This window comes from Vanacampus margaritifer, chromosome 8 (assembly GCF_051991255.1).
Source record: "Vanacampus margaritifer isolate UIUO_Vmar chromosome 8, RoL_Vmar_1.0, whole genome shotgun sequence".
In the NCBI taxonomy this organism is placed as follows: Eukaryota; Metazoa; Chordata; class Actinopteri; order Syngnathiformes; family Syngnathidae; genus Vanacampus; species Vanacampus margaritifer.
In genome coordinates, this window is record NC_135439.1 from 21211173 (window position 1) to 21239019 (window position 27847).

Here is a 27847-nt window from a genome sequence, read left to right on the forward strand (position 1 = left end):
AAAACAGTGCTGAAATTCTAAGGTTACTGAACTGGCGGCATCAACCCATGATTTAAATATTTTTATTTAAAAAAAAAAAAAAAAAAACAGCTGCGGTTCAATAACATGAGGTTTGAAGGTTGGATTATTTTTATTGGATTTTATATCTGGGGATGTAGACTTGCTTGAGTGTTTCAAGTGACTACACGGTTGTGGAGGCACAGCTTAGCCCACTTTGCAAGAGATTACATTAATATTTTGTACCTGTCACTTTTAGTTGAGTGAATGAATTAACTCAGGGAACCAAGAGGATTTTGAAAAAAATTGTACACATGAATGTAGCGCATTTTTTAAAAAAAAAAATTGCTTTGATCTCTTTGACACATCAATTTACATGCAAAATGTACTTTACACTGGTGCAAAGGACCATTATGCAGGTCATTTACCTGGCCTTGGTGCAAGCAGTGTAGGTTCAGTTCCCACTTTAGTGATGGTGTAAAATATGAGTGAGTAAGAATGGTCGTCTGTCTCAATATTTGGCCTGTGACTGACTAGTAACCAGTCTGAGGTTTAGTCTGGGATAACTCGGGATAGTCTCCAGCTCCCCGCAACATGTACTTTACTCTCTGTATAGTTACACCAAAACTATATTTTTAATACGTTACATGCCATATCAGTGTTACGCTATTGCTATTTTACTCCTGGATCATCCAGAGCACAAGAACACCCTACGCGAGGATTCTCTTTGTCAATTTTAGTCCAGCATTCATCACCATACAGACGAACAAGCTCCTACCTACTGAAATGTATCTTCTGCCCAGATTTAGTCATAACTGTTTAAATTTCCTCATTTCCCCAGTAGAGCTTTGTTCTGCGGATGTATCCTTGTGAGTGTTATCGCAATTTCTGCCAGGTGCAGTCATGACTGAATAACCTCCTCTATTCCTCAAATGGGCTTTGGGTTTGAATGATGTCCTTGAGTTTTATCTCATGTGCGGTCAACTCCGGTTGAACTGTTTACTGGAAATTGTGTGGTACCGCCCTTCAAGATAGTATAAGAATATTGTAAGTCCTCTATAGTCTTCGCACTTGTGAGAGGCTACAGCCATTGTCTGTAACTCACTTGTGCCCGGAATATTCTGTAGAAATAAAAGCTTTGAAGGAACTATTCATCGATCTCCAGCCTGTATTCAGATAACCAACATTTTCGCTACCCGAAAGAAAACGAACACGCGGAGGAAAAGATCTACTCCACAACACTACACTACCCAACATTGGACTGAATACTTCTCTAGGCAGTTCGATTTCCATCAACTCATGGGCTCCACTACTGCTGTGTGTTCAGCCCAGCGCTCTTCACCCTTCTTGCTCATAATTGTATAGACTCCTCCACATCAATGGTGTTTTGATCACAATTAGATTTTTAATATTAAGAAAGCAAAGGAAACTGAAATGTGCTAAAATCCCTCTGCAACTCATGGTGAACTGTACCATAAGAAATGTACAACCTATGGATTTTTTTAGTGTCGTTCTCCAGCTGCACTAAGGCTGATCAGCAGACACTGCAGAGAGTGGTCAAATGAGGTCCCAGCAATGAGTACCATCTACTGTATCTACACCACCCACTCACTGCCTGAGACAAGTGCACAACATCCTGCGGGACAGGTAGGCCTACCATCCCGCACATGATCTGTTCCACCAGTTACCTTCAAGTAGAAGGTACAGGTCCAGGTACCAAGACCAGCAGAATGGTTCACAGCCTTTATCCACAGGCTTATCCCACCCTTCTCAACATCCAATATCCCACCATTACAATAACAGCATTTACAAAACACTCTTTAAACCCCGAGCGTTTATCTTCCCTTTCTGCCATCTTGCCCTGGAATGATGATTGAACATCCCTGTTACTATTTGTGTCTGCACTGAGATTGAGAGTACAACAAAGTTTACACACCTTTGTACTTTTACCACTTTGATATGCTCAAATAAAATCATGACAATGACAACAACATGTCTGTCTGTCTCTGTCTGTCTGTCTGCCTGTCCATCTATCCATGGTTTTCATTGTTGTTATGTTGATTGTTCTGACAGTGCGGCTAGTGGCCCATCAGCCATCAATTATATGTTTAATACAGAGTCAATAAAGGGTACGCATAAAGTTCCCTATTTTCCCTGATTGGCCGTGTCTGTCTGATTTCGTGTTCATGAAAGCTCTCTATTGAGGAGAACTGAAATCAGAAAACAGGAGAGCCTTGACAGTCAGGTTAGGGTTAGGGTTAACTGAGCCCTTAAGCACTGTGACAGCAAATGGCTGTGCAAGGAAAAATCACTGAGATGGATGAAAATATTTGTTTGTTTTGCTTAATTCATATTCCACAAAGGCAATATTAATATTAGACATTAAAGCGGTCTCTTGAAAATACATAGAAATTGGCAAATACTTAAAAATATTGAATGTAGTCAGTAAATTTGAATTAGACATTCAATACTCTACTCTTTACCCTGCTGGGGTTAGACTAAATATCTCATGACCAGGACATATCAAAATGGATGAATGGATTTCAGTGTGTACTCTAATGCAGTGGTTCTCAACCGAGGTCTTCGAGTACCCCTATCCAGCCTGTTTTTCATGTCTCCCACAGCCAACACAGGTGTTTCAAACGATCAGCTAACCAGCCAGCTTTGCGTGAAGCCTGATGACAATACACAGCTGTGTTGGCTGAAGGGAACATGGAAAACGAGCTGGAGAGGGGTACTCGAGGACCTCGGTTGAGAACCACTGCTCTAATGTAGCTGGATTTGTAACACTGGTTGAATTTCATGGTGTTACAGTTTTACCATAGGAAATTATGTGTTTAAATTTGTGGATAGTGTTATAAAGTTGTTGGTTCATTTACTGTAAATGACTTTGGACTGTTTTTGACTGCCCACTCCATTCTCCCTGTGATGCAATTCAACAAATCACATTGTCCTGCCAGAGCATGAAGAATGGCAATGTCAGAGACGCTGTGGCTACTTTCCCATGGGAAGAATCTCATTTTTTCCTTTTAACTCCATTATTATAGTATAATGATCCCTTAGTGGATAGTTTGAGGCTCCTGGACAGTTCAGGGGCACCTTGACAGTGCTCACAAAGGAACTGGCCTTTCCAGTCGTATCCCAATTTACATATTTCTCATTCACCATCTTGGTCTTGAACCCGTAACTCTCTAGTCCTCAAGCCAATAACCAAAAGAGCTAAGTTACATCCCCTAAAGTTTACAGACTTATTGACAGATCATGTAACTTCAAAGAGAAGCCGGTGCCTTGCTATTTTTTTTTCTCTCCATAAACTTCCCACTATAGTGTCCATCACTATCATTTTCCTTTGACAGCTATAAAACATTTATCTCAGTTATGACTCCCACCAACTCCTTTCACTGCATGACAATCACTTTCTGCCTCCAGAGTGTGATATAATCAAAGGACCTTCAGTTGGCAAGACTGATATCTGCTTGGTTCATCCCTTCAAGACTGATACTCATAACATGTTCGCCCATGTTTACGATGGAAGGATAAGAATATAATAATCAAGCACTAAATGTTGTTAATCAGCTGAAGTTGGCACAATCCTTTTCATGTTTTCACCTGGGATGTCCTCTATGACATCCACATTGCTCCTTCAAAAAGACATGGCCTTGGGCTTTCCTCATGGGATCAGCGTCCATGATACTCTCAGTACCCAGGCCATCTGCCTGAGGTCCCTCTACCCTTTGACTTGCAAAATTGTGGGCTGCACACTTTAGAGTGATACGTCTCACATCAAAAACATTCAGGACTCAATTTTCGCGGCACCGAGGTGAGCATAGGCCAGAGGATGCCACTGTGGGAGTGGTCACAGCCAACTTCAACCGTGGCCAATCAAAATAAGACTTTTAGCCAACTTAATGCACATTTTAGCAAGAAACATGAAGTTTGCACATGCTTTTTTCTTTATAAGGTTACATGAAAATATGTGTCAGGCTGGTTCTGTGACATTAGACATAGCTGTGTTTATTTTTTTCCACTGTGGGCGGAAGAAAATAAGAGTAGATTTGGGTACTTGAGGAAAGTTTGGCTTACCAGTGCTGGAGCATTGACAACAGAGAGGTTGTAGCCATAAAGGAAAGACGAGCCCAAGGCACCAAAGAAAGCTGCACTCAGCAGACAGGATGTGACCCGCTTCTATAGAGAAAGCACACAAAAGTGGCATTAGTCATACAAACTCAGGTTAGAGATCTTGTCAAGCTGTTGATCCAAATGAAGGTTCATTCAAAAACAGGAACCGGCATTATGCACTATCATGAATATGGGTCATTGAAAAATTAACTCCATTTATTTATCTCACTTTTGTTCACAGATGTGCCTTGGCGTACGTATGCAATATTCTGAATGACATTCCATCTTTGCATTATATACTAACAACTGCTTAAAAAAAAACAGTCACTGGTTGCCTAAGACCTTTGCAAAGTATGTAAAAGAAAAGGCAGTGTGTTTCAGAAGGACTACATCTGACTCCGATTCAGAATGCATTGTGAACATCAGATGCTGGAAAAAAATTGTGGGATTAGGGTAATACTTTTTCATTTTCATATCATCATTCCGATAATTACATTGTCATCGTCTATGGCAGAGGTGGGCATCGAGGGCCGCAGTCCTGCAGGTTTTGCGTGTTGCCCTTCTCCAACACAGCTGATATATGATCAGCTCATCAGCAAGCTCTGCATAAGCCTGATAACGATCTTGTTGATTGGAATCAGCTTGTGTTGGAAGTGAGAAACCTACAAAACCTGCAGGACTCCGGCCCTCGAGGACCGAGATTGCCCACCTCTGGTCTATGGAGTCAAAGCACGCACCTTTAAAGTCAAACTAAGCCTATGTAGAGAAAGGTTTTCATTATCTATAAAATGTTTCATACACAGTATCTTATACACATATACTCTACTGGAACCTTTGCATCTTTTACTGGCTAAACATTGCATAGTTTAAATATTGTAGCTAAACTTAGCTGAGCATAGCTTGGTAATGATTCCATACACTAACCTTTTCAGTGCCTTTTTCAGAGCTGCTCTTTTCCGCTGCATCAGCATTCTGCAGTTTATCCATTGTAGTGGTGGAGGAATCTTCAATGTGGAAGGCATCGACATAGTCTATATAAATATCTCACACATCCAGTTTATACAAAACACACGTGAACAGAAAGGGCACATTTCACAACCAAGATGAGGAAGTGGGAAAATCTTCTTTTTTTTATCTGCATGAAAAGGAAATGACTTTGCCATATTACAGAGCCAGTCACAAGTTTGGGATTTAATCTTAAAACAGAGGCCGGAATGACAAATTATCTCACAATCACCGTAAGCTTTGCTGTCAGGTGAATAAGCTTGGACAGATAAACATATGTTCAACAACATAACATAGGAATTTAACTCATAGGAAGGAATACGGGTATCATATCAAAAGATAGCCTACTTAACCACAGTTCAAAGGTTTATATTTTGAGTGGTCCCTACAAATGTTGATGTGCGCGCGCGCACACACACACACACACACACACACACACACACACACACACACACACACACACACACATGCACACAGACATGCACGCACAAAACACCAAAGAGCAATTAAAAAGTTTATTAGGGTGGCAGGCAACCCTATCCCAGCTGACTTTGGACAAAAGAAGAGCTCTACCTTGCACATGTCACCATTCAGTCATAGGGCACAACAAACAAACATTCACAACGACATTCACATCTATGGACAATTTTAGTCTTCAATTGTTAATGTTTTAGGAATGTGGGAGGATGTCAGAATCCCACAGAAAACACTTATTTTGATTGTCAAAAGGTGGCAATGTTTGGCCAATACAAATTGAAAGACTGATTCTGCCATCAAGTGGTTATAACATATCAACGCAATTATGTTTTTTTTCTGGTTTATTAAACACGTGAAGAATGGAATATACATTGAAATGTAACATTTTGAATGGCAATTGTAGGCTTATAGGTGATTACTTAATAAAGCGTAGAGAATGACTCTCTATTTATGAGGGGCTTTTTGGAGGGGTATGTGGAACAGATGTGCTCTTGTATTTATAGTAAATGGTGGAGGCCAGTATCCAATTCAACAGTTTCCTGTTTCCTTTACAAAGCTTCCAGAATGTAAATTAGTTTGACTGGATAAGCAGAGTGAAACAAACTTGGATGATTACTCATCAAACGGCTGGTCAGTCCTATAAAAGGCCTTTTTATTTTTATTTTGGGAGCATTTGAAGCTTTAATGAATTCTGATTTTCACACTATTTTGTTTCACAAATCAAAACATGGGGAAACCTGAGCTAGATACATTCTTAAGTTCTCAAACATGTCAAACATGATTCTGTTGGTAATGGGAAACAGAATTTTTTTTAAAGATCTGTATCACCCTGACATTTTTCAAAACATGACCTCTCTAATCAAAGCGCCAGGATTTGCTCATTGTTCGCATTTAATGATTTTGTCCAGAATCTGATTTCACAATATGGGCAGAGCAGGTGTCATCAATAGATGTATTTTTTATGGTATTGTATTGATTGATATGTTGTTTTCTGAATTTAAAAGGCTTGCATTCAAACAGTACGTACTGCACTGCCTGTTGTACTCCGAAAGGTTGTGTGATCCTGCTGAGATTAGCTCAGTCAGGATGGACCATCATCGCTACATCTCACATCTCAGAATGCCACATTCACTTCTTCCCTTTTAATGTGTATAAATCATTTTTTATGGTGCTTTTCTTTGTAAAATGCACAATTAATTGGTCATGATTTTCTATTACAAATGTCTTTATGTTTTTCTTTGTATGTAATTATTTTTTCTTTCAGCAGTTTTAAAACTGGCCATACCATCATACATCTTGTTTACTTGTTTACCCTTTTAATGTGTATAAATCATTTTTTATGGTGCTTTTCTTTGTAAAATCCACAATTAATTGGTCATGATTTTCTATTACAAATGTCTTTACGTTTTTCTTTGTATGTAATTATTTTTTCTTTCAGCAGTTTTAAAACTGGCCATACCATCATACATCTTGTTTACTTGTTTTGTTTTAGCTATTTTCCCCTAAATAAGAAATCAAAACCTCAGTAACATATCAGTATATGCAGTGCAGTTGTATACAACTGTAAAATACAACCAAAATGAAATACAATTATTACTTAATCTGTATTTTACAGTCTACATTATACATAAAGGAACCTTGAAAATTAAATGCCAATATTTAAAAGAAGTGTTTGAAAATATTGCATGGCACAAACTTGAACTGTTTTTGCAGACCATTAGATGCAGACAATAATAAGATTGGCAAGATTAATAGCTATAATACAGCAAACTGCTGACATTGGATACAGTAGCTATATTATTTGGCTGGTTGCCAAGGTAAACTAATGGTAGTAGTAGTAGTTCTTATAGTAGTCGTGGTAGTTATAAACTTTTAATCATATTCTGTTCAAACAGTATTTAAGTATTACTTTACTATGACAACCAACAAAACAAATGGTGGCCTACCTGTATCGTTTTTCATTCTCTGCTGTGGGAATACTCACACACGTGTATATCCAATGCTTGCAGAAGGCCGACTGACTCGCTCACTTTGTGTAGCTAGGATTCTACCACCGTCCCACTAATTATTAACTTGCACGGGTCTGTCTAGGGGTAGCCTATGTCTCGTTATCTCCTCAAACTCGGAAACATCAGAACAGCTGTATTGCATCTATAACAGAAGCTTTGACTGACAGTATAAAAAAAAAAAACATGTATATTTCCTGGAAGAATTGTGGACATAATTATACTTATTACCTAGTAGCACCATTAGATATTGAAACAAAAATGAGTTATATATTTATCAGCATGATCAAACACGTGTAACTTCATTGTATTCTTCATGGCCAAATCTGAATTTAAAGAGAGATACGTTATCATACTACACGTTTACTGCACGTGGTACATTTCATTTGCAAAATGGAAAGAGAGGGCTGTTCAAAGGTATAACAGTAAAAGCTGTCCATCTGGGGACCAGATGTGGGGAAAACGTGAGAGGCTGAAACTTTTTGTCTGTGTCAACAAAAACACTGAGGAAAGGAACATTTCTGCTGCTATTGAATTTTAAATTGCATAACTAATAGTATTATCTCTAAAAGCATAAACATAACCTTTGTGCTCTTAGCATCAAAAAACAATCTGATGAAGTTTACTCTGATATATTTGTGATTGTACTAATAAATTTCTGTCTTTCATTTACCAGTGTTACTCCTCCTGCCATAAAACGGATGAAGATGATCCATTGTTGTAAGTTACACAAGGCTTGTCGACAAAACTATCAAAAAGTCCACATGAAAAAAGAAAGGCTTCCCAATCAGCCGGCCAGTCGATCTGTGTTAAAACAGCAGAGCTTCATATAAAATGGTGATGAGTATTCACGGAAACAATGTCGACTTCTCTCTAGTTCAACGTGAAAGTAATCCTTGCTCAGGGGGGAGTTTCTGCTCTTGGTGGACACAGCAGCTGTCTTCATGGCCAAAAAAGTTCTCTCCTGCGGCAGTTTTCTCTCATCAATGGTTGCTTTATCCTCACACAGTATTTGAGTGTGCCTCTATTTACAGTATGTAATGTTACAAAACATGGAACAACATAGCAGTCATGTGGAACATGCATGAATGGCAAAGTAGCATTTCTACGGCACGTGGCTGCATATTTCAACATATATGTGGTCTGCTCTGTGAACTGATACTGTACTGGTATATGAGCAAGTCGTGAAACTCAGCCTTGTAGGGCCATCACCCCTGAGAGGCATCCTTTGTCAAGCTTGTGGCCTAGGTAACAAGCATTTAATTTCCCCTTGTGAGTGAGCAATAGAAGTGAAAAACAGTTGAGAGTGGTTAAGAAATTCCAACAATGCAGGATATTTTCATGCTTAATTTATTTTTATTCTGAAATAATATTATGACCTGCTTTGAAACAGAGTGTGCTTCCGCCCTTGTGTAACTACAGTATGTTTTTTGTTATAATCATGTTGTGCTAAAGGTTCCTTCAATCAAACATTTGGGGAAAACAAATATAATTATTGTCATGGATTATGTCATCAGATGGAATGTAAATAGAGATTTCATTCGTAGTTAACTCAGGGCTTCATAGTGAACCTCGCCACCTTTCAGAGAGGCAGTCAGGATCATACATTTGCTATCTTTATCACCCTTTATAAAGTGTGTAAACACTCATCACTCTGCTTATCTTGAAGATTCTTCTACCAGAAAAACTGCTTGCAAGCCCCTAGGAAAACTATAATCCCGTGAGAACCGACTGGTTGACTAATTCAGTTTGTCTGCAAAATAGAGGAGGACTCCTCAAAATGAGGCTGCTTCTTCCCCAGACAAATGGCTTGATAGGTATCAAGTGTTTTAGACTAAACATGACTCAACTCAATATGCGATGTAGTTGTTGACGGCATTGTCTTCTGTTACATATATATGCTTCTTTCTTTTTTTTCTTATGTCTGCCTGTGCACAATTTCTTGAACCCGATTTTATCCATCTACTTACTTCTACATATCTTATCCTCACTAGGGTCACGGGTGTGCTACAGACTATCCCAGCTGACTTTGGGCCAGGACTGGCGGCCAGTCAATCACAGGGCACATACTGTGCCGACCATTCAATCAGAGCTGACATAGCTTTGCATGGTTTTGACCCTATTATTATTAAATAATTTACATTCTGCTGCTTTTCATACATCTTTGATTTGATTTGACTTCTGATGTGGTCGAATCAAGAACTGAATATTGGTCCTTCATGCCAACTCCCACACCTTCCAAGTAACTGGTCTGTTTTCCACACTGTGAATGAACGTTATAAGAGCAATATGAACATTTTTTTCCCTTTATTTAGTCAGGACAGTGCATGTTAATGAACAATACATGGAACTCATGCAGGTAAGCACACTGGATTGTAGCCATAGGCTAATTTGCATCCGTCGACCCCCAAGCAGATCCCAGAAACAGAGGGGGGTAAACTGAGAAAAAAAGTGCAGCATACAAAGTAACAGCTTGAAAAAGCATGATTAAAAGTCCAAATAATGGCAACATATCCAGATTTTTTGTTTGGTCTTGAAAGTCAGGCACTCTATTGAGCGGCACAGTGTTCCATATATATATGACAGTCTCTGACTGATAAAAAGGCGGCACGGTGGTAACTGGTTCACACGTCCGCCCCCCAGTGGTGAGGGTGTGAGATAGAGTCCTGGCTTCGGCCTTCCTGGGCTCCTCCCACATTCCAAAGACATGCATGGCAGGTTAACTGAGTGCTCTGAATTGTCCCTAGGTGTGATTGTGTGTGTGGATGGTTGTTTGTCTCTGTGTTGCCTGTGATTGTTCGGCAACCAGTTCAGGGTGTACCCTGCCTACTGCCCTTAATCCAGCTGTGATAGGCTCCAGCGACCCTTGTGAGGATTAAGCGGTTAAAAAAAAAAAAAAATAGAGGGATGGATGGATGGCTGATAGAACCGACAGTCCAAAAGTGGTTCAACCGGCACTTCACAGTCTCCTATGACCACAGACCTGGTGGCTCTGCTATTGGTACTTTTAAGATTTACAGATTCCCTTAGTAAGAGCGGTGTCACGAATAAGGGGTGGATCCCAAAAACCCAGACAATAATAATAATAATAATAATAATAATAATAATGCATTGGATTTATATAACACTTTTCTATCTAAATCAGATACTCAAAGACACTCCACAGTTGTTGCATTATTCATGCGCTCACACATTCACACTGTGGTGCCAGTAAGCTACTCAAGTAGCCACAGCTGCCCTGGGACAGGCTGACGGAAGCGTGGCTGCCAGTGTGCGCCTACGCCCCCTCCGACCACCACCAAACAGTCGCACCTTCCATACACCAGTGTGAGTAGCACTGGAGGCAATGTGTGTGAAGTGCCTTGCCCAAGGACACAACGACACATGACTTGGGGAGAGCGGGGATCGAACAGCCGACCTTCTGGTCACTGAACGACCGTCTCTACACCCTGAGCCACGGCCGCCACAAACCAGAATAAAGAAAAGTACTCTCAATGTATTTACACAAAAAATTATAAATTCACAACTCAAAAAACTAATAACCTAAAGAGCTTGCAACACGAGAGTAAAACCGAAATTGACCCGAAAACTCTGGCTATGAAACGCAGGAAACATACACAAAATAAATACAACCAAAAGCGACATGGGGGAAAAAACTTACACGCGATCAATGCAGAACAGGGCTTGACAATAATTCGTGGCTGTGCAACAAGATGGTCTAGAATACAACTTGAGGCTGAGCATTGCCTTGGCAGTTCCTTTTAAAGTCCATTGATTAGTGATGCGGCACAGGTGCAGCGCAGAAGGGACCGCCCACTCACTCACTCCACTGAAAGGGGAAAAAAACTGACTGAGAGCAAGATCATGACAAGTGGTCCATGGAGTATTTTGTACAAGCAAATTTAAAATGATCAAAACTCAGAAGATTGGATGTCTCCATAATACGACTGTGATGGTGTGAATTTTCTGGCCAATATTTTACTTACTCTTATATAACAAGTCTATAGCCTATGTGAAAACACCACTGCATGCAAAAACATCCGAGTTGCCTTAAGTGTCATAGATGATAGAATATATCTAAAATTGTAAAGGTTGAATTTGATTGGTTTGGAAATTTTCTTGACGTGACTTTTGAACAGTAAGAGCGGAATCCTCGCCTCTAAGAAATACATTTGAATTGTCAATTTTATTGTTTTGTTTGGAAAACATAATGGAGACAGCTTTTGAGGAGGGTTTCCAACCTTTTAGGAGACATGACTTTGTGAACATGGGCCAATTCATTTGTAAGGATATGGCAGGCTTCTTGTGCATTTATGGCTGGGGTGTATATTACTGCATCATCTGCATACATTTGTAAATGAGTATTTTTGCATGCATTTGGAAGGTCATTTATGTAAAGCAGCAGCAGGGCGGTGAAATAAATGTGGCTTGGAACACATTATTGCACAATTTTTCATTTTATTTTTTTATTATTATTATTTTTTGCATTGGTCTTGGCCTACACTGGGAAAACATATTTTAAGCTGCTTAGTGTATCTTTTTGCAATAATGTCAAAATTCAAGTATTTTGTATAACTCAGTATTCTGATTTAAGATAAAGGGGAGCAATATAATTTTTTATTTTTTTTTTCAAGCCGATACCGATGAATTCCTGTTTCTTACGGTTTCTCAAAACCGCTAACAAGAACTAAATGTAATTTATGGATTGTTAATTTTTAAAAGTCCTACCTGTGATGAAAATCCCACCACCTGCAAATGCACAATGAATCAGTTCTCAACGACATGCTTAGACATCATTTGCATAAACAAACGTGTTTTGGCTAGTATGCACAGTCCCGCCAGCCGTGGGTTCAAACCTACACCATCACCATTTCCATCAGTTGAGACCTTTATTAAAATACATTAACATTTATTAAAATGTATTCAACATTTTTTCAGGTGTATAGTTTTAAGTCAATGCATTTGATTTGTTTATAAGAATAGCATATATGTTGTGGGGTACCTTGTCATTAAATGTGTTAACCTTTTCATAAATATGTTAACCACAGAGTGAAAGGTTTTGGTATGTCAATCAAAATTTGTACTTTGCATAATTCTTCTAAATGTTCTTTCACTTATAATTTAGGGCGAGAGTCCTTGTCCGATTGCTTTTACTGCCTCCTTTAATATGTGCAAACACTAAAAAACACACACACGCTGCATGGGTGTAATCGGGTCCAAGAGCCAACGCAGGCAGAGTACATCCATCTGACAAATGGAAAAGGCATATGCTGACTGAAGACTTACTTACCTTAAAGGTCCCATAGTATGAAAATGCACTTTAGTGGGGTTTTCTATCAATAATATGCATCCCCGGCCTTTTTACAATCCAACCAGATATGAAAAAAGTCCATCCGTGACTTCTTTAGCTTTCTCCTCCTTTATAAAAGGTGTGCTTCAAACAGGTAGATTAAACTTCCGTGACGTCAAAAAGACACTGAAGTGCACTTGACCCAGCCCCCTCGGGTTAGTGGCACCACCTCTGGTAAAGGTTTGTCACGCCCGCTGAAATTCAAGAAGCTGGCTGCGCCTTTCTTTTTCTCTCCCTGCTCGTAAATGCTGCGTGGAGAGGGAAAACATTGATCAGGAAAAAGTGGTTGCTTCCTTCATCCCAAGTCTTTGAGAAGACAGTGGATTTGTTTTATTTTTGAAGGACATGTACCGACATCATTTCTCAAAGGACTGTTTTTTAGTGAAAGCCTGTTCAGAGCTGGATTAGCAACACGTTTAAACATAATGGATCGGTCCCAACAGTGTGACACGACTGCAAAGTGGAAAGATGTAAGTTTAACATTTTTGATTTGGCCTTCCATCCTATCCTTTCTAATAAGAGATGTGCACCTTCTACCATAGTTCTGGTGTAATTTTAGTGCCTACAGTGGGCGCTACATTTGTCGTCTGGAGGTTGTTTGGTTACAAGAGGTCAGATATGAAAAAGCAGACGGTGGTTGGATAATATGAAGTGCTTGCGTATTGTTTTGTCAAGATACAATCCACAGTAGTTAATTTGCCGTGACTGGCAACTCGCCACCTTGTTGACATGACTTTGTGACGCTAACCAGCCGCTAAGTGGTCTCAACAAGACGGCTTGCACCTTGCGACCGCGCAGTGGCCCAAATGTGCACATTTGTGTTATTCATAACCGCTTGTAAAGGTCTACAAACAATCATGGCAAATCGGAGACATTCACTGCAAAATAACATTCGCGGTTACGGCAAAATAACCATTGCCTAAAACATCACAAACTAACGCTACAACATAATCTCTTTAGTAACATTATGCTTTTTCTTATGGTAAATCGCTATGCCACTTTTCCACATATTAAAATGGTTCTCAAATGTTTAAAAGACATCTCTGTATTTTTCTTTTCTTCTGTTCCCATGGCCAGTCGTTTCCATTCACAACATCAGCACATGGCTGCCATGACCGAAATCACTGCCCCTTCTAGAAAGAAGGGCATGGCCTGGTGCAGCTATTGACATAAAAGTAACACGCCCCTAAAACAGGCCGTATCGAACAGAGTGGGGTTTTTTTGGGCTGATTTAGGGACAGTAAAAATATTAGATCCAAAGTCAATTTTGACGAATGCATGTCACAGAAATGTCTTTTACGCGTTTGAGAACTATTTTAATATGTTGAAAAGTTGAATAATATGAGACCTTTAAACAGTCACATACCAGTGGAAGCACAGAGAGAAGCAGTATGCCATTTGGAAGATTATGCTAAGGTTACGAGTCAATGTTGTACATTACAATGAATCAGGGGGGAAATGCAAAATTGTTTTATTATTCTCAGCAAAATTATTAACAAATGCATAGACAAGACATGAAAATAGAGCGACAAGAAAAGTGGGCCCCCAAAAAAATACACCAAGATCTTTGAATCAATTGACTGAATGATTGTATACTTATTTTCGGTTGCTATAATTGCTCCCTAGTCCAAGAAGTGCTACGAACAGCAAAAAAAAAAAAAAAAGTGAGACTAAAGCAAAAAAGCTGCACCCACCCACTGCTCTCCATCCCCTCTCAAAGGAAAATGTGACAGGCAACCGCACTGAGGACTTTTCAAAAGATTAAAATGTCTTTTAAACACAATGTTAGTGTCAAAACAATACTTTCGGTTAGGCCATCAAGTTAGGATGCATTGAGCCAGACGACAGACAAGTGCCATTGTTTATGGAATGTTGAGCACATGTCCATGCACGCAACAAGATGTCAAATAAACTCTGGATGTTAATAAGCACTTATTTGCACGGGGAAAACGTTTTGTTTTTTTTTGCTTATTTTCATTTCTTTTTGTATGCTTACAGCATACCATAAGCATGTTCAATTCAGATGTTTACAGACAGCAAAATACACCACTTAGATGGGGGAGGTGTGGGGGGTTGATTGAACTCTACAGTAGTCCTTGTCCCTGGGGACATGGGTGTTTGTAAGCATACGTCTCAGTATTTAATAGTCCACTGCTTGACGCTGGCATCGTGGGAAGTAGTGACCAGCGTATTCGCATCAATCCAAGACAGGCCGCTGACGTGGTGCAACCTGTGACAGTCTGTGGATATCACAAAAAAAAGTGTATTCATATTATTTTAAGCTTTTTTATTTGTTGTGTGAAAACTTGGAACGCATTTATCTTATGATGTACGAGTGCTGTAAGTCAGGTGGAAGAACACGAGACGCGTGTGTGATATTTATAAGGAAATTTAGCCTACCTGGCAGCTTCAGCCGCTTATCTGGATCACCAACAGTCCAGATGAAAACCATCATGTCCATCCCACCGGTTGCAAAGTGCTCATTATCAGGTGCCCAGGCTAAGGTAACAGGTTTTGCATGGTGCCCATAATACTCTTTTTTTACCTTGGGAAAAAAAAAAAAGTAGGCAGAGGAAAAAGATCAACTTTGAAAGTTGTGGATAATAAAGGATTTTGGGGGCGTGGGGGGATAATTATTTACCGAGTAACCATCCGCCGCACTAAAGGTTGTGGCTACTTTCTTGTCATCTATGACAGCCAAATAGGCTCCATCATTCGAGTAAGCCATATCTGTGATCGCCCCTTTAACCTCTATGGTTTGGCCTTCATCCTTCAGCGTATTGTCTTGGACCGAGTACAGACGAATCTTACCATCCTGGGGAAGAGAAGAATGACAGTGAGGCATAAATCGTCATTTACCAGGAGCAATTAAACGTGTTTGTTTGTTAGTTTGAGGCTGTTTACAGTGTTTCTGCTCCCCGCACACATACACTAAAGTCCAACTGTGTAACCAAGCAAGCACAGCAGGGCCATTTTAGTATGAAGAATTATTCAAACTACCAGCAGCTATCTTACAGTATAAAGTGACTACAGGGTTGGTTAATGTACAGCTCTGGTGAGTCTGCTCTTTGTGACTGCCACTTCATTATACACAATCCTCAATGCTTAAACACTCTTGCTTAATAGAGATTCAATTTTCTGTGTGAATGTTTCATGCTCTAGTTTCTTTTGATGGATGAATTGGTGAGTGCGTTTTCTTGTGTAGTTGAATTACACTACTCACAAAAAGTTAGGGGTATTTGGCTTTCAGGTGAAATTTCAGGATGTGCCTAAAATGCATTCAAACCTTTACAGGTGAACTTAAAGATACTGAACGTAGAATATTCCATTTCAAATCGCTATTGCCACCTGCTGACGAAAAATTAAACTGCACATACCGTTCTAAACACACCACGCACATTTCGTCAGACGGCGCGGGAAATTCTAACCCGAATCCAGTCTGAAAACTATTGGCCAGAGGCTTGCAGGAGTACCCATTGTGAACAGCTAAGGTGTTAATCTACTAATTAGAAGGCATTTCACTCACAAATGGTCAAATAAAAAGCTTATTGTAAAGTTATTAGGGGGGGGGGGGGGGGGAGTTCCATATTGCAACTTTAATGTGGCATTCTCTAAGCTTTTGAATGCACATGTACAACTGTTAAATGTTTCAGTACCGTATTTTCACGTATTATAAGGCAGAGTCACAGTTACGGTGCTATCTCTGTTTAACACACACACCTAAGGCGCACTGCGCAATTGGGTGCAGGCAAGGCTAAACGTACGCTAGCTCAAAACATATGGTAGCATGCTATTATGCTAAAACATATGCTAGTGCTAGCATTTATTTTTTAAAAATGCAGCGAATGGAACAAAACTGAGTTCAGTTGAAGTAACAACGTAAACCGTGAGTTCAATTGTACTTGAAGTATATAACAATTTACTCAAGTTGCTGTTGATCAATCCTAATCCACAAATAAATCATAGTTCTCATGATTTTCTGCATCAGAAACAAACAACTGGGCAAGTTCTCCATCAAACACTCCAGGCTTTGTCTCATTGTCAGAGTCAGTCTCGTTGTCGTGTCCTCGGAAATGATGCCGGCTTTTGGAGAACTCACCACCAAGTTGACTCTTCCGTGCTCTCATGTCTGTCCTCAGTCAGGTCCACCATTCTTGGTATATAAGCAATATGTTGGGGGAAGTCCTCCCACACAGTCGGTCAGATTTTGGACCTTGGTCCACACACAAGGCGCACCGTTGATTTTTGAGAAAATGTCAAACTTTAAAGTGCGCCTAATATTAGTGAAAATACAGTACTTTTTGCACAAGTTGCTGTTCTCTAACAAGGAGCTTAAAAGCAAACTTCACAAATGACAATGCTCCAGCTCGTGGAGGTGGCATCATCAGGGTAGGGCTGTTGGAGACTGGTGTACCTCAAATGGAATGGCCCTGCACTTTCTCCAGACCTGAATCCTATTGAAAAGTTATTGGATCAGCTGAGTCGCTGTGTAGAGGCTGGAAACTGCACCCCAGAAACTCAATGACCTGAATGGCGCCCTTCAAGAAGAGTGGGATGTCATGCCTCAGCAGACAATGAGTCAACTTGTGAACGGCATGAGACGTCGTTGTCAAGCTGTAATTGATGCTCAAGGGCACATGACAAGTTATTGAGACGTTGAAATTTTTGGTTGTGGTGTATTCACCATTGTTGCTAACTTTTGTATCGATCAATTGTTTGAGATGAGGAAATCATCCTTCAACTTACAAATTTTACCTAAAAACCAAATATCCCTAACTTTTTGTGAGTAGTGTAGGTCTTATTGAGAAGTACTACATTCCTACTCTTAGATGGCCACTTACCTCTCCCCCAACAGCAGCAATGTTCCCTGCAGGATTAAGAACTCCAACTTCAGGTTCATAGTCAAGGTTTTCCAGAGCGAAGACCTTTTTTTTGTCCTTCAGTAAGACTACCTACAAAAAAGCAAAACAAAAAGGATGAGTTTCAGTACCAGTCGATGGGATTTTTTGATGTTGAACCTACCTACATAGTCTAAATGTAACACACAAATGCTAAATATGTGTAATGAGAAATTTGGATGAACAACCGATTAGACCGCAAAGAGTTTACCTGGCCAATGCACACAACCAATGTTAGGCCACCTGCAGCTATTGAGATGCTTTTAGGCTGGGTATCCATTTTCACCACATCAGACGCACTGAAAATACACACCGTTGGTTATTTATATTATTAAACAAACCATTTACAAATGAAGTTGGATCAACTATGGGCTCATCTAAATTATAACATCCCATCAGTCAGTCAGCTGTATGCAAGAAGAATCACGTTTCACATGGATATACAGGAAATGTGCCCCCTCCCGTTCTGTGTGCTTATGCTTGGTACAAAAAAAAAACAAAGAACAAACAAACCCATAGCTAGTACCACACTGACAACGCTCCCACTCCCCCCGACCCCCAGTGCCCTGACCACTCAATCAGTTTGTATTAGTACAGTTCATACTTGACAAAAATCGAAGTTGTAACTGAACTTTTGGAAGAACTCCACAGTCTGACTGAAATAACGTAATAAGTCCCATTTAATAGCATACCTTTACAGACAATTGCCTTGACTGTGGATTAACATACTGACTGCACCTACCAACGATGTAAAGCACATGCAATTAATGCTTATTTAAAAAATGTGACTCCGTCTACCTGTAATCTTTCTTGTTGATGCTGGTGTAGCGCGCAGTGTCATCCATGCTGCATGTCACCACCTCATCGGCAACAACAACCATTTTGCTCACCTGGTTGCTGTGGCCCTTTCCTAGGAAACAATCATTCTCCCCGGTTTCTGCATCCCAATAATGTGAAACTTAGGTTAAGTGAAACATTTTGTTTGTTGGAACGTTATGTTTGCGGGAGGGCTCAGTAAGATGACTAAACTCTGGCAAAAAGACTGACCTTTTGTTATATTTTGTGGAACTAATGCCAAGTTTTAGCCCTGACATTGTATCGCAAATAAAACTAATTGTTTCAATGGACAAAACTCCTGTGTAACATTGGAGCAGGTATTCGAGTATGTCACATGTATTAAGTGCATCCATCTATTTTTCACTTTCTTATTACAATTCAGTGACACGACATCTATATTTGCACAAAAATGCTGTTAAAGTAAATGGGAACACAAATAAAATGAGACAAAAATGTGTTGAAATGTGTCATTGGTTGAGAAGGATATTGATGTGCCCATCATGACTCCCCGTGTAGATGTATGATCGTCCATCACTTCTGTGAATTGTAACACACTGAATGGATTTGCTGTGACCCTGTAGAAAGAACAAGTATGTGTTATGCAATATCCGCCATAGGGAAAAGCCACCTCCTGAAAGAAACACATTATTACCGCCACCAAAAAGGTTATACTTTCATGTGTTTAGTTTGTGAACATCTACATTTAAAATGTTTGAAATATATTTTTTTATGTTTTATGTACATACTCTCACAAAGATGATTTTTTTTTTGTGATGAAGATACACTAAAACATAAATAATTTAATATGCCCTTCTTGGCCACAGGGGGGCAGTATAAGACAGACAGACATAATGTTTATTGAAACGTTATGAGTCAGGACAAAGCAAGCCGCAATATGATTGGCTGTTGCATGCAGTCCATGCTGCAATAACACAGCCAGGCATGTCCTGTCTAGAATTTGTGGGATTCATTATAACGCCTCAACTCTGCCAGCTCATCAGTTTGGTACTAATAGTCATTCTACGCAAAAGTGAGTACTGTTATATTGTCAGTGCACATGTTGCTGCACCATTTGTTTTCTTTTTTTGCAAATTTTGCTAATTACCACTAGTATTAAGCTAGCTGACTGAAAAGCTAAACTATGGTTGCTTTAAATACACCAGGTGGAATTTGTGTTAAGTTTAGTTTGACAGTAAATTTCAAGCAGTAAGTGGGCCAATTTGATGGCTCATGTCGAAAAACTCGCAAGTCAGACCACTCGCAGTTTCAAGGCACCACTGTAGAGGTTATTAAAGTCTATAGATCGAAGCAGAGCGCGAATAGAAAAAAAAAAAAAAATACAATTGTGTTGGTCTGACCTTGATGGTGCGTATGGGTCGGTTAGGATTGTTCTTGTCCAAGTAGTTAATGAAGCCTGACAGGGAGATGCTGAGGAGGTGATCGTTCTGCCACAGACAGCCCAGCTGCTGATCCGCGACATCATTGCCCATGTGGAAGGTGGTGACCGCAGTACCAGTGCCAACATCCCAGAGCTTGACAGTCTTGTCCCCTGAGGCAGAAATCAGCTGGGAGCTGTCTGGGCTCCAGCTTATCTAGGGAATAAAACAAAATTGTTTGGCGGCCCATACCAATGCTACAGTATCAATCAAAAGTTTAATTCACAAAGACAACAGGCATTCTAAAAATGAAAAAGGGCCTTACAGCATATATTCCTCCTTTGTGAGCCTTTTCTTCTCCCAGAGGGCTGGTCATCTCACCAGTAGCTCCATCAAAGAGAAGAATCTGAGAAAATAAACTGATTTAACTGAAACAAATGCTTTCCAGTTTCATTTTGTCACTTTCACATAAACATTGTATTTCAATGATTAGTTATGGTTTTCTTCAGTTAATGAGAATATCTCGCAAGCTCTATGCTTACCTGGCCATCAGCCCCAGCTGTGGCAAAGTGACTTCCATCAGGAGAGAAACGAACACAGTTGACAAACTGGGTGTGATTCTGCAGCAAGACACACGAAAAGCAAAGGAATGTTGTATTTTCATTACATCACATTTTCATTGCCATATTTGGCAACATGAAATGAAATGGAAACAACTTTAGGTATAGTTTAGTGAAGGTCAACATTACAATAAGTAAAGTGTGCATTACATTTGCGCGTGCGTGAAAGTCAAGTTTAAAAAAAAAAGTGTGGCTACCAAAATAGCAGTCATTTAGTTTGGAGTGCTGAAAGTGTTTGCGTAACTGTGCACCTTAAAAGGGACCCTGACTGTCATGACAAGTTTGTTCTATATTATTTAATTGTTGTTACTAAAATAACAGATTTATTTTTCAAAAATAATTTCCAGTTTAATACATTTTGTAGAAACTTTATTTGGATGTACGCCATTGTTATTTACGTCGTGACGTAGAATGGCGGCTCGCTCTATTCTTAGCAATGTGAAACGCCTTTAAAGAAAGCAAGGTAAGCCTCCTAAAGGGACGATCAAAAACTCTTGAATGCGTCTGGTGAATGACGAGAGCACAGATGTGTGAAGGGTGGCTCTCCCGATCGCATGTTTCTTTAGGAAAGCTACGGAGGCTTACCTTAATTTCTTTATTGGCGTTTCACATTGCTCGGCAGAGAGCCTGCCGCCATTCTACGCCACTACGCACTGAATGCGTTGCGAAGTAAATTACAACGGCGGCGTACGTCCAATTAAGTTTCTACAAAATATATTAAACTGGAAAAGTTTTTTGAAAAATGAATCTCAAAGTTATGTTAGTATCAATCAAATGAATATAGAGCAAACTTGTCATGACAGTCGGGGTTCCTTTTAAAGCTTGCAAGCATGTTTAAACTGTGTACAGCCTTAAGTGACAAAACGAAAGGTGCACTTTGTGCCATTTTGAACTGTCCTAATAGAGTTTATAGGCAAAAAAACATAGTTGCAAAGTTCGAGAAGATGGAAGTGTACGCTTGTAAACCTCTGTTCACTCTTCCCGATTACTAGACAGAAAAGATCCAAACGGACGTAAAAGAGGCTTAAATTAGAAATTTCTTTAACAAATTTATTTTGTCAATATCCTAAAACCGAGGGAACAGACAGAAGCATCATGAAGCTTGCTAGCGGACATACGTGAAACTAAAGTAATAGAGTGACGGTCATATAAGAACCTGCTTCTAGCCCCAATTGACCCCCTCCGTGAAGAAAGATCCTACCCGTCTCTTACTTCGTGTCCCGGTGTCCCTCCTCGGTTTGGCTCACGGTAAAGTGCACACATTCAGCCAAATAATAGGCACTTAAATAAGCTTAACTGTAGTGTCCCAGCAGAGGGCTGTCAGTAACGGCATTCTATGCATGTTTATGTTAATAGATTACATAAAAAAACGTCAACGGTTGAAATGGTCCCAATCAGAGCTTCCCGTTGGTTTTCAATGAGAAGATAGTAGCCGGCCTACCCATAATGCATTGCATGTGCCGAGATGCGCACTTCGTTTATTAACTAAAACTAGAACACAAATTACCATTGAGCTCTTGTTTTACTTGTCATGCGCAGATATGCTATGAGAGTGCAATGTTTAAAAATAATAATAATAATAATAATAAATAAATGAAAAGTGTCCCAAACAAGAGAGAACAGTCCTTTTTGGATGTGACTGATATTCTCCAAGGGGAAATTATTAAACTAGATCATACTGTACTGTATTTCCAAAGTTCATTGAGATGTGGCAGTTGAGAATGCAAAAAAACAACATTTCTTTATTGGACTGAATGATTTGGAAAAATAATTAATTGAATTTTTCTTCGTAAATATTGCGATTTTGATTTACTATGCGATTATTTTTTTCTAGGCCGTTACTTTTTTCAAGGTCCTGTTCAAATGTTTGTTTGTTTTTTTACAAACACAAGCAAAAAAAATAAGATGCCCTCTTCCCCAAATGGCAGCCTTTGCGGTTTGAAAATTGCAATCTACTACATTTTGATGTCCATTTGAATAAAACCAATTGTTCACCCCTTCCTCTTTTTAATTCTAAGACTTCAGTATTGTTAGACATCCACAGTATATGAGTTATGAGGTCAAGAAAACATGGAGTCTTTTCGTTGGTCTGGGTTTTTCCATTTCTTACTATGAAAAATGCTAGTCATTCAATTTAATTTACTAAGAAATTAGAAATAGCAACAAATACTAAAAACCCTCACAGAAAACAAAAAGATATTTACTCACACGTAGCGTGCACTTCCACTTGAAGGGAGGTCCCTCGAAAAAACAAGTATTGATGTCATCACTGCCAGTGACCATTCGGTAGGGACGTTTTGGACGGATGTCTACGCTGTTGACTGCTTTAGAGTGGCCAGAAACACTTCCTACTGACGAACCAGAGTCCCACAGAAACACAGACCCGAACCTTCCGAAAGAAATGCCAAAACATGTTTTGTTTATGTAAAGCAGTTATTCTCTGGTACAAGTACCCCTAGCTGTACACGAAAGAATCACTGCCTGAAATACAAATGAAATGGAAACATTTAGAATGATGTTGCAGCAACACGTACAACAATTAAGAAAATCAAGTAGTACTACATAACTCTGCTGCTCATATTTTATATTTAGCTCTGAAGTCCTGCACAAAGTTTAAGATAGTGATCAGAGAGAAGTTCATTTCTACATCTAAAAGAAAATCAAGATGCTCACTTTTCTCGTCCATCCCCAACAACAGCCATCCTCTTGCTGTCCTCCGTCCATGCAATATCCTTGACCTTGCCTGATATTGGGACGTACTCGTACTTGAGTAGGTGCTCCTTTTGTGTGGTATCCCAAATACGGACCTTTCCTGATATATCTAAACAACAACAACAATAATAATAATAATACTAAATAATAATTCATAGTGATTTTATTGTGGTGATTGATACATTACATCACAACTTTCACAGACTAAATTATGTGATACACTTCCAAATCAAATATGGACTCATTACCTCCAGATGCGATGTAGAATCCACTGGGGGCGTACTTAGCAACAGTAACTGCATGGGCATGTTCAGTGTAAATGTCTGCTATGGCCGGGTTCTTCAAAAGAAAAAATAAGTCATCAGTTGGTTCTGTGTCTTTCTGCAAAACTGAAATAACTCTCTAGCAAGCTTTGCAATTGTACCTACAATCTGAAGAAAATATGTATCACTGTACTTTACGGCTACATTGAAATCGCTTAGATGTGACCTTATCAGATGCAAGGTTAAACTACCTTAGAGTCGGGGTGCACCGATCACAATTTTTTGGCCGATCGCTGTCTTTTAAAAAGCTTGACCTGACGATCGCGATTTTTCCCCCCATTAAAACCAACTGCTTAAACCTTCAATATACCTTTATACTTTACAATACGTGTAAAACAACATGTTTAAACTGCACATTAAGTAGTTCCCTCTAATATAAATGAATGGTTTAGGAGAAAACTACTAAGATCCTTCCTTGCGCAACAGGTTACACTGCAGACCCGTTTTGAGATCTTCACCTACAAAAAAAATTGCAGCAGCATTTTGCTTCTCCAACTGAAGAAAATCTCAAGGTATGATGTATAGATAAAACAATCTACAGTACAAATAACATAACTCATCAACGAAATTAAGTGTCCCGAGTTTTGTTTCCCTGTAATGCAAAACGGCAAACTTTTCAAGCTTGCATCATCTCGTGCTTTGTCCATATTACAAACATTGTCCCGTACAATAAAGTTAACTCTTGCATGTTCGATTCCCCATTGGACTAACATTGCCTTAAATTCTGCCGCTAAGTTAGCAGCAATGTTAGAACCTAACATTTCTTTGCAGTGTACAAGTACTTTATAGCGTTCGAATTGTTTGTCTAGTAGTAGTGTCCACTGCGTAGTAAGACTCAACATCGACATTAAACTCACGTCAGAAGTCCAGATGTCTGTTGTAAAGCTAAGTGTCTTTGCGTCGGATCCTAGCAGGCTGTGTGTGTGGATCCAAACTTTTTTTAAACTCCGGCGGTAATGCGTCATGTATGACACGGACAAGTATTTCCGACTTGGCAAATCAGGTTTCGGAATCCATGGTCCTCCATGACTGAAAAAGTTTGGTCATCTAATGCCATGAAATCCATTATTTTCCTTGTGGTAAGTTTGCACCACAACTTGTGTCGGCATTGTACGAATTACAAATAGCGATCCTGGGCTCGTTTACGTTTATCGTGAAATACTGCCAAATTGCCTACATACTGGGTTGGAGCCACGCTCAGGGATACTGTTGTATAATATCACACAAGTGCGCATTTGCACACGTGACCTCGCGGGGGGACCTATTTACTCAGAAGAAGAGGACAATGGTTTACTTTCTTGGACTTATGCAAGGGAGATGCGATCGGTGGACAAGATTGAAATTATTTTTGAGGGCTCGGTCGATCACCGATCGCCAAAAATTAAGGAAATCGAGGCCAATTGATCGGCCGACCGATTGATCAGTGTACCCCTACCTTAGAGACAAGTCTGATACTTAATTGTACATTGTAATAGAAAGCTTGAGAGGCAAAATTGAACTTCTCTGGTATCCATGTTTCAGAAATTGTCATAAAATTTTACTTTTACATGAAGACCTGCTTACAGATTTTCTGACATGACTAGCAGGTCTCTCCTCAGGTTCTTCAAGTTAGTGAATTAAAATAATCGTTAGCTACAGCCCTAATGTATATTCATGGCAATTTATTAAATAATAATTACATGAATGTTCCGGATGATGACACACTTCCCGTTGGTGTAGAGGAAGTTGTTGCCCTTGGGATCACCACTAATCACTTTGGCAACTCCCCTTTCCATCTGCGGAAGACTCGCAAACACTTGTCCTGAAAGTAGATATGACAGAGGGTGCCATATTAATTAATGTGCATACATCTGGTTAACTAGAGCAAAAATTACGTTATTTATTTATTTTAAAGAAAAAGAAAGCAAAAAAACATGGGGGAAAGCAGCCCATGTGAAATCAATACTACATAAAAACTACATTTTTACATTCTACTAGTTATCCTAACTGTACCTGTATGTAATATGCACCATAATAGAGGCTCAATGCTACGTTGAAACAGGCTTGTCAAGATTACCATCAATCCAGTTTCTACTTGTAGGACTGTCATTACAACCGCTTCTAATTCACAAGAATTCAACGACAGGAGTGTCTTGTAAATCATTAAAATTCAGAAAATTGTTCTTGTGTCAGAAATAATCAAAAGATAATTTTACTTATTATTTTATACTCGTACCATCATGCAGAAAGATTCTCAACCAAGGTGATGTGGCACTTTAAAGTGTGGCATAAAAAATCATGTGTGCTTTCAGAACTTATCAAATTTATCTGAATTGCGGGGGGAACATTAATTACAAATGCATCTTAGTTTGCCTGTGTGTCATATAGTAACAGGCAGAACACTTAAATACGGGTACAATTAACCTGTGTATTCACATGTTGCCATTCATAACAGAATAATTCATGGCTTCATTTTGAGTTTAACACAATGTCACCAGATTGTATACAGATAGTTATTTTTAATATTATTATTATTACTATTATTATTAAATTGGGACAGGTTCATCCTGATTTCAGCCATTTTATTTTTACTCGGGACACTTTTGTTTGGTGTTGCAACTTGACAATTATCTAATGAAAAATGGGTGCTTTGGCTCAATAAAAGGTTGAGCACTGTTCAATACGCACATCACTGTTCAATCATATTTGGGAAAAGTCACTAATTGGCTTCAGTATGCAACTTACTAAAAGGTAAGCGCAACCAATGCATTTTAACTGCACGACAGCTTCCGCATTGGCTATAAGTGTGTTTGGGTTTTTTTCCCACATGGAATCAGTCGATAAAACGTTGCATTTAACATGCTTAAGATTTAGGTCATGAACCACCATTAGGTGGGGTTTCCTGGAGGAAGAATGAAGATCCAGCCTGTTATGGCATGTCATAACAATGCGTGAGCACAATTACACGCTGCGCTAGCTCACAATAACAACAAGGTAAATGAAGACAGTTCAAATACGCCAAACACTTCTAACCAGATCAATTAACCATTCTAACGATGACACCAACAGAAGGCAAAAACGGTTTTAGAAGTGTCCGGATAACGACGGAGGATGTGTCAAAATCATCAATTCAGCTGCGGGCGAGGCTGGCTAGCTTTTGTGCTAACCGACTGACTCGCTTGAGCGAAGAAAAAGCACATAAATTAATATTTTCGTTGTATATTTTTTAAAAAAATTTGACGGGCGACCCAACATTCATACTCACTCAGTTCGTACGACATTGTTCCTGTTGATCACTTGCTTCACGTTGCACTTTTAAATCAATGAAACGGTGGAGACAGCGAAGCCCCGGCTGAGCTCTCCCTGGTTGCACAAACCCGGAAGCAGGTAGCGCCCTCACGCCGCTTGGCTATGCCCATATATGGTAAACTCACATACCACGCTGCCACTGTCATCCATTGAACTGGCGTCATGCAACTTGGATTCATTTGGTCCCGAGATTTACCTTACAGGCTCCGTGATATGAGCCCCACCCATAGAGAGAATTCTAGAAACAGAACCACTTACAAATACATCGAGTAACGTTTTGTGTACAATAGCAGGATTTTTTTTTAACCTGTTCAATGTCACTGGGTTTTAGAATTATCATTCTACTGATATCCAACTGGTGCCTACAATGAAAATAGATCAATAAACAGGGTGGTTGGGGAATGGAGGTCCAGAAAGTAAAACCCCTGAATTTTATCAGCAGGTGTTTCTTCTCAACTGGCAGGCAAACAAGCTTGTCTCCACCTGTTGAGTGGAAGCATATGTGGCTGAAGTTAAACAGTTTCAAGGTTTTTACTTCTTGTTGATTTAATTTTATTTTTATTTTTAATTAACGTGAGACAAACCCCTTGAGATGCAACATCTCATTTGCGAGGTTTCCCACAACTTCCCAGACCTGGATTACCTGTAAATAAAGTACATGAGGAAGGCTCCAAAAAGCAGTCCCAATCTCAACAAATCATTGTTTTTGACTATAAAGGAATTATAACCAGGGGAGGTGCACCTAAGTGGTGCGCATGTGCACTGAAAACATTAAAAGCACACAAAGTTCAAGTGTGCCACTGCAATTTGTATACCAAACATTCTTTTTTGGGGGAGAA

At 39.5% G+C, this 27847-nt stretch overlaps 2 protein-coding genes across 4 annotated transcripts in view; both read right to left on the minus strand.

Annotated features, from left to right (window-relative positions):
* slc2a9l2 (solute carrier family 2 member 9, like 2) overlaps positions 1-11395 on the minus strand; it is a 90302-nt gene extending 78907 nt beyond the window's left edge. The window contains exons 1-3 of one of the 3 annotated variants that reach the window (XM_077572285.1): positions 11266-11395; positions 5041-5120; positions 4081-4182 (exon numbers count right to left, since the gene is read on the minus strand). In XM_077572285.1, the coding sequence (XP_077428411.1) occupies positions 4081-4182; positions 5041-5103 (165 nt within the window). In that variant the 5' untranslated portion in view covers positions 5104-5120; positions 11266-11395. Of the gene's footprint in view, positions 1-4080; positions 4183-5040; positions 5121-7544; positions 7653-11265 lie in introns of those variants that run through there. The other 2 variants (XM_077572284.1, XM_077572286.1) reach the window with 2 other exon arrangements.
* Positions 11396-14401: 3006 nt separating this feature from the next.
* wdr1 (WD repeat domain 1) lies at positions 14402-27121 on the minus strand. Its single transcript, XM_077572283.1, has 15 exons — positions 26965-27121; positions 25400-25521; positions 23646-23736; positions 23359-23506; positions 22894-23074; positions 20608-20685; positions 20391-20471; positions 20048-20281; positions 19175-19264; positions 18651-18802; positions 18064-18151; positions 17796-17906; positions 15596-15769; positions 15355-15499; positions 14402-15194 (listed from the first exon to the last, which is right to left on the minus strand). The coding sequence occupies exons 1-15, from the start codon at positions 26978-26980 to the stop codon at positions 15088-15090; spliced, it is 1818 nt and encodes a 605-aa protein (XP_077428409.1). The 5' UTR covers positions 26981-27121; the 3' UTR covers positions 14402-15087.
* Positions 27122-27847: the final 726 nt, after the last annotated feature.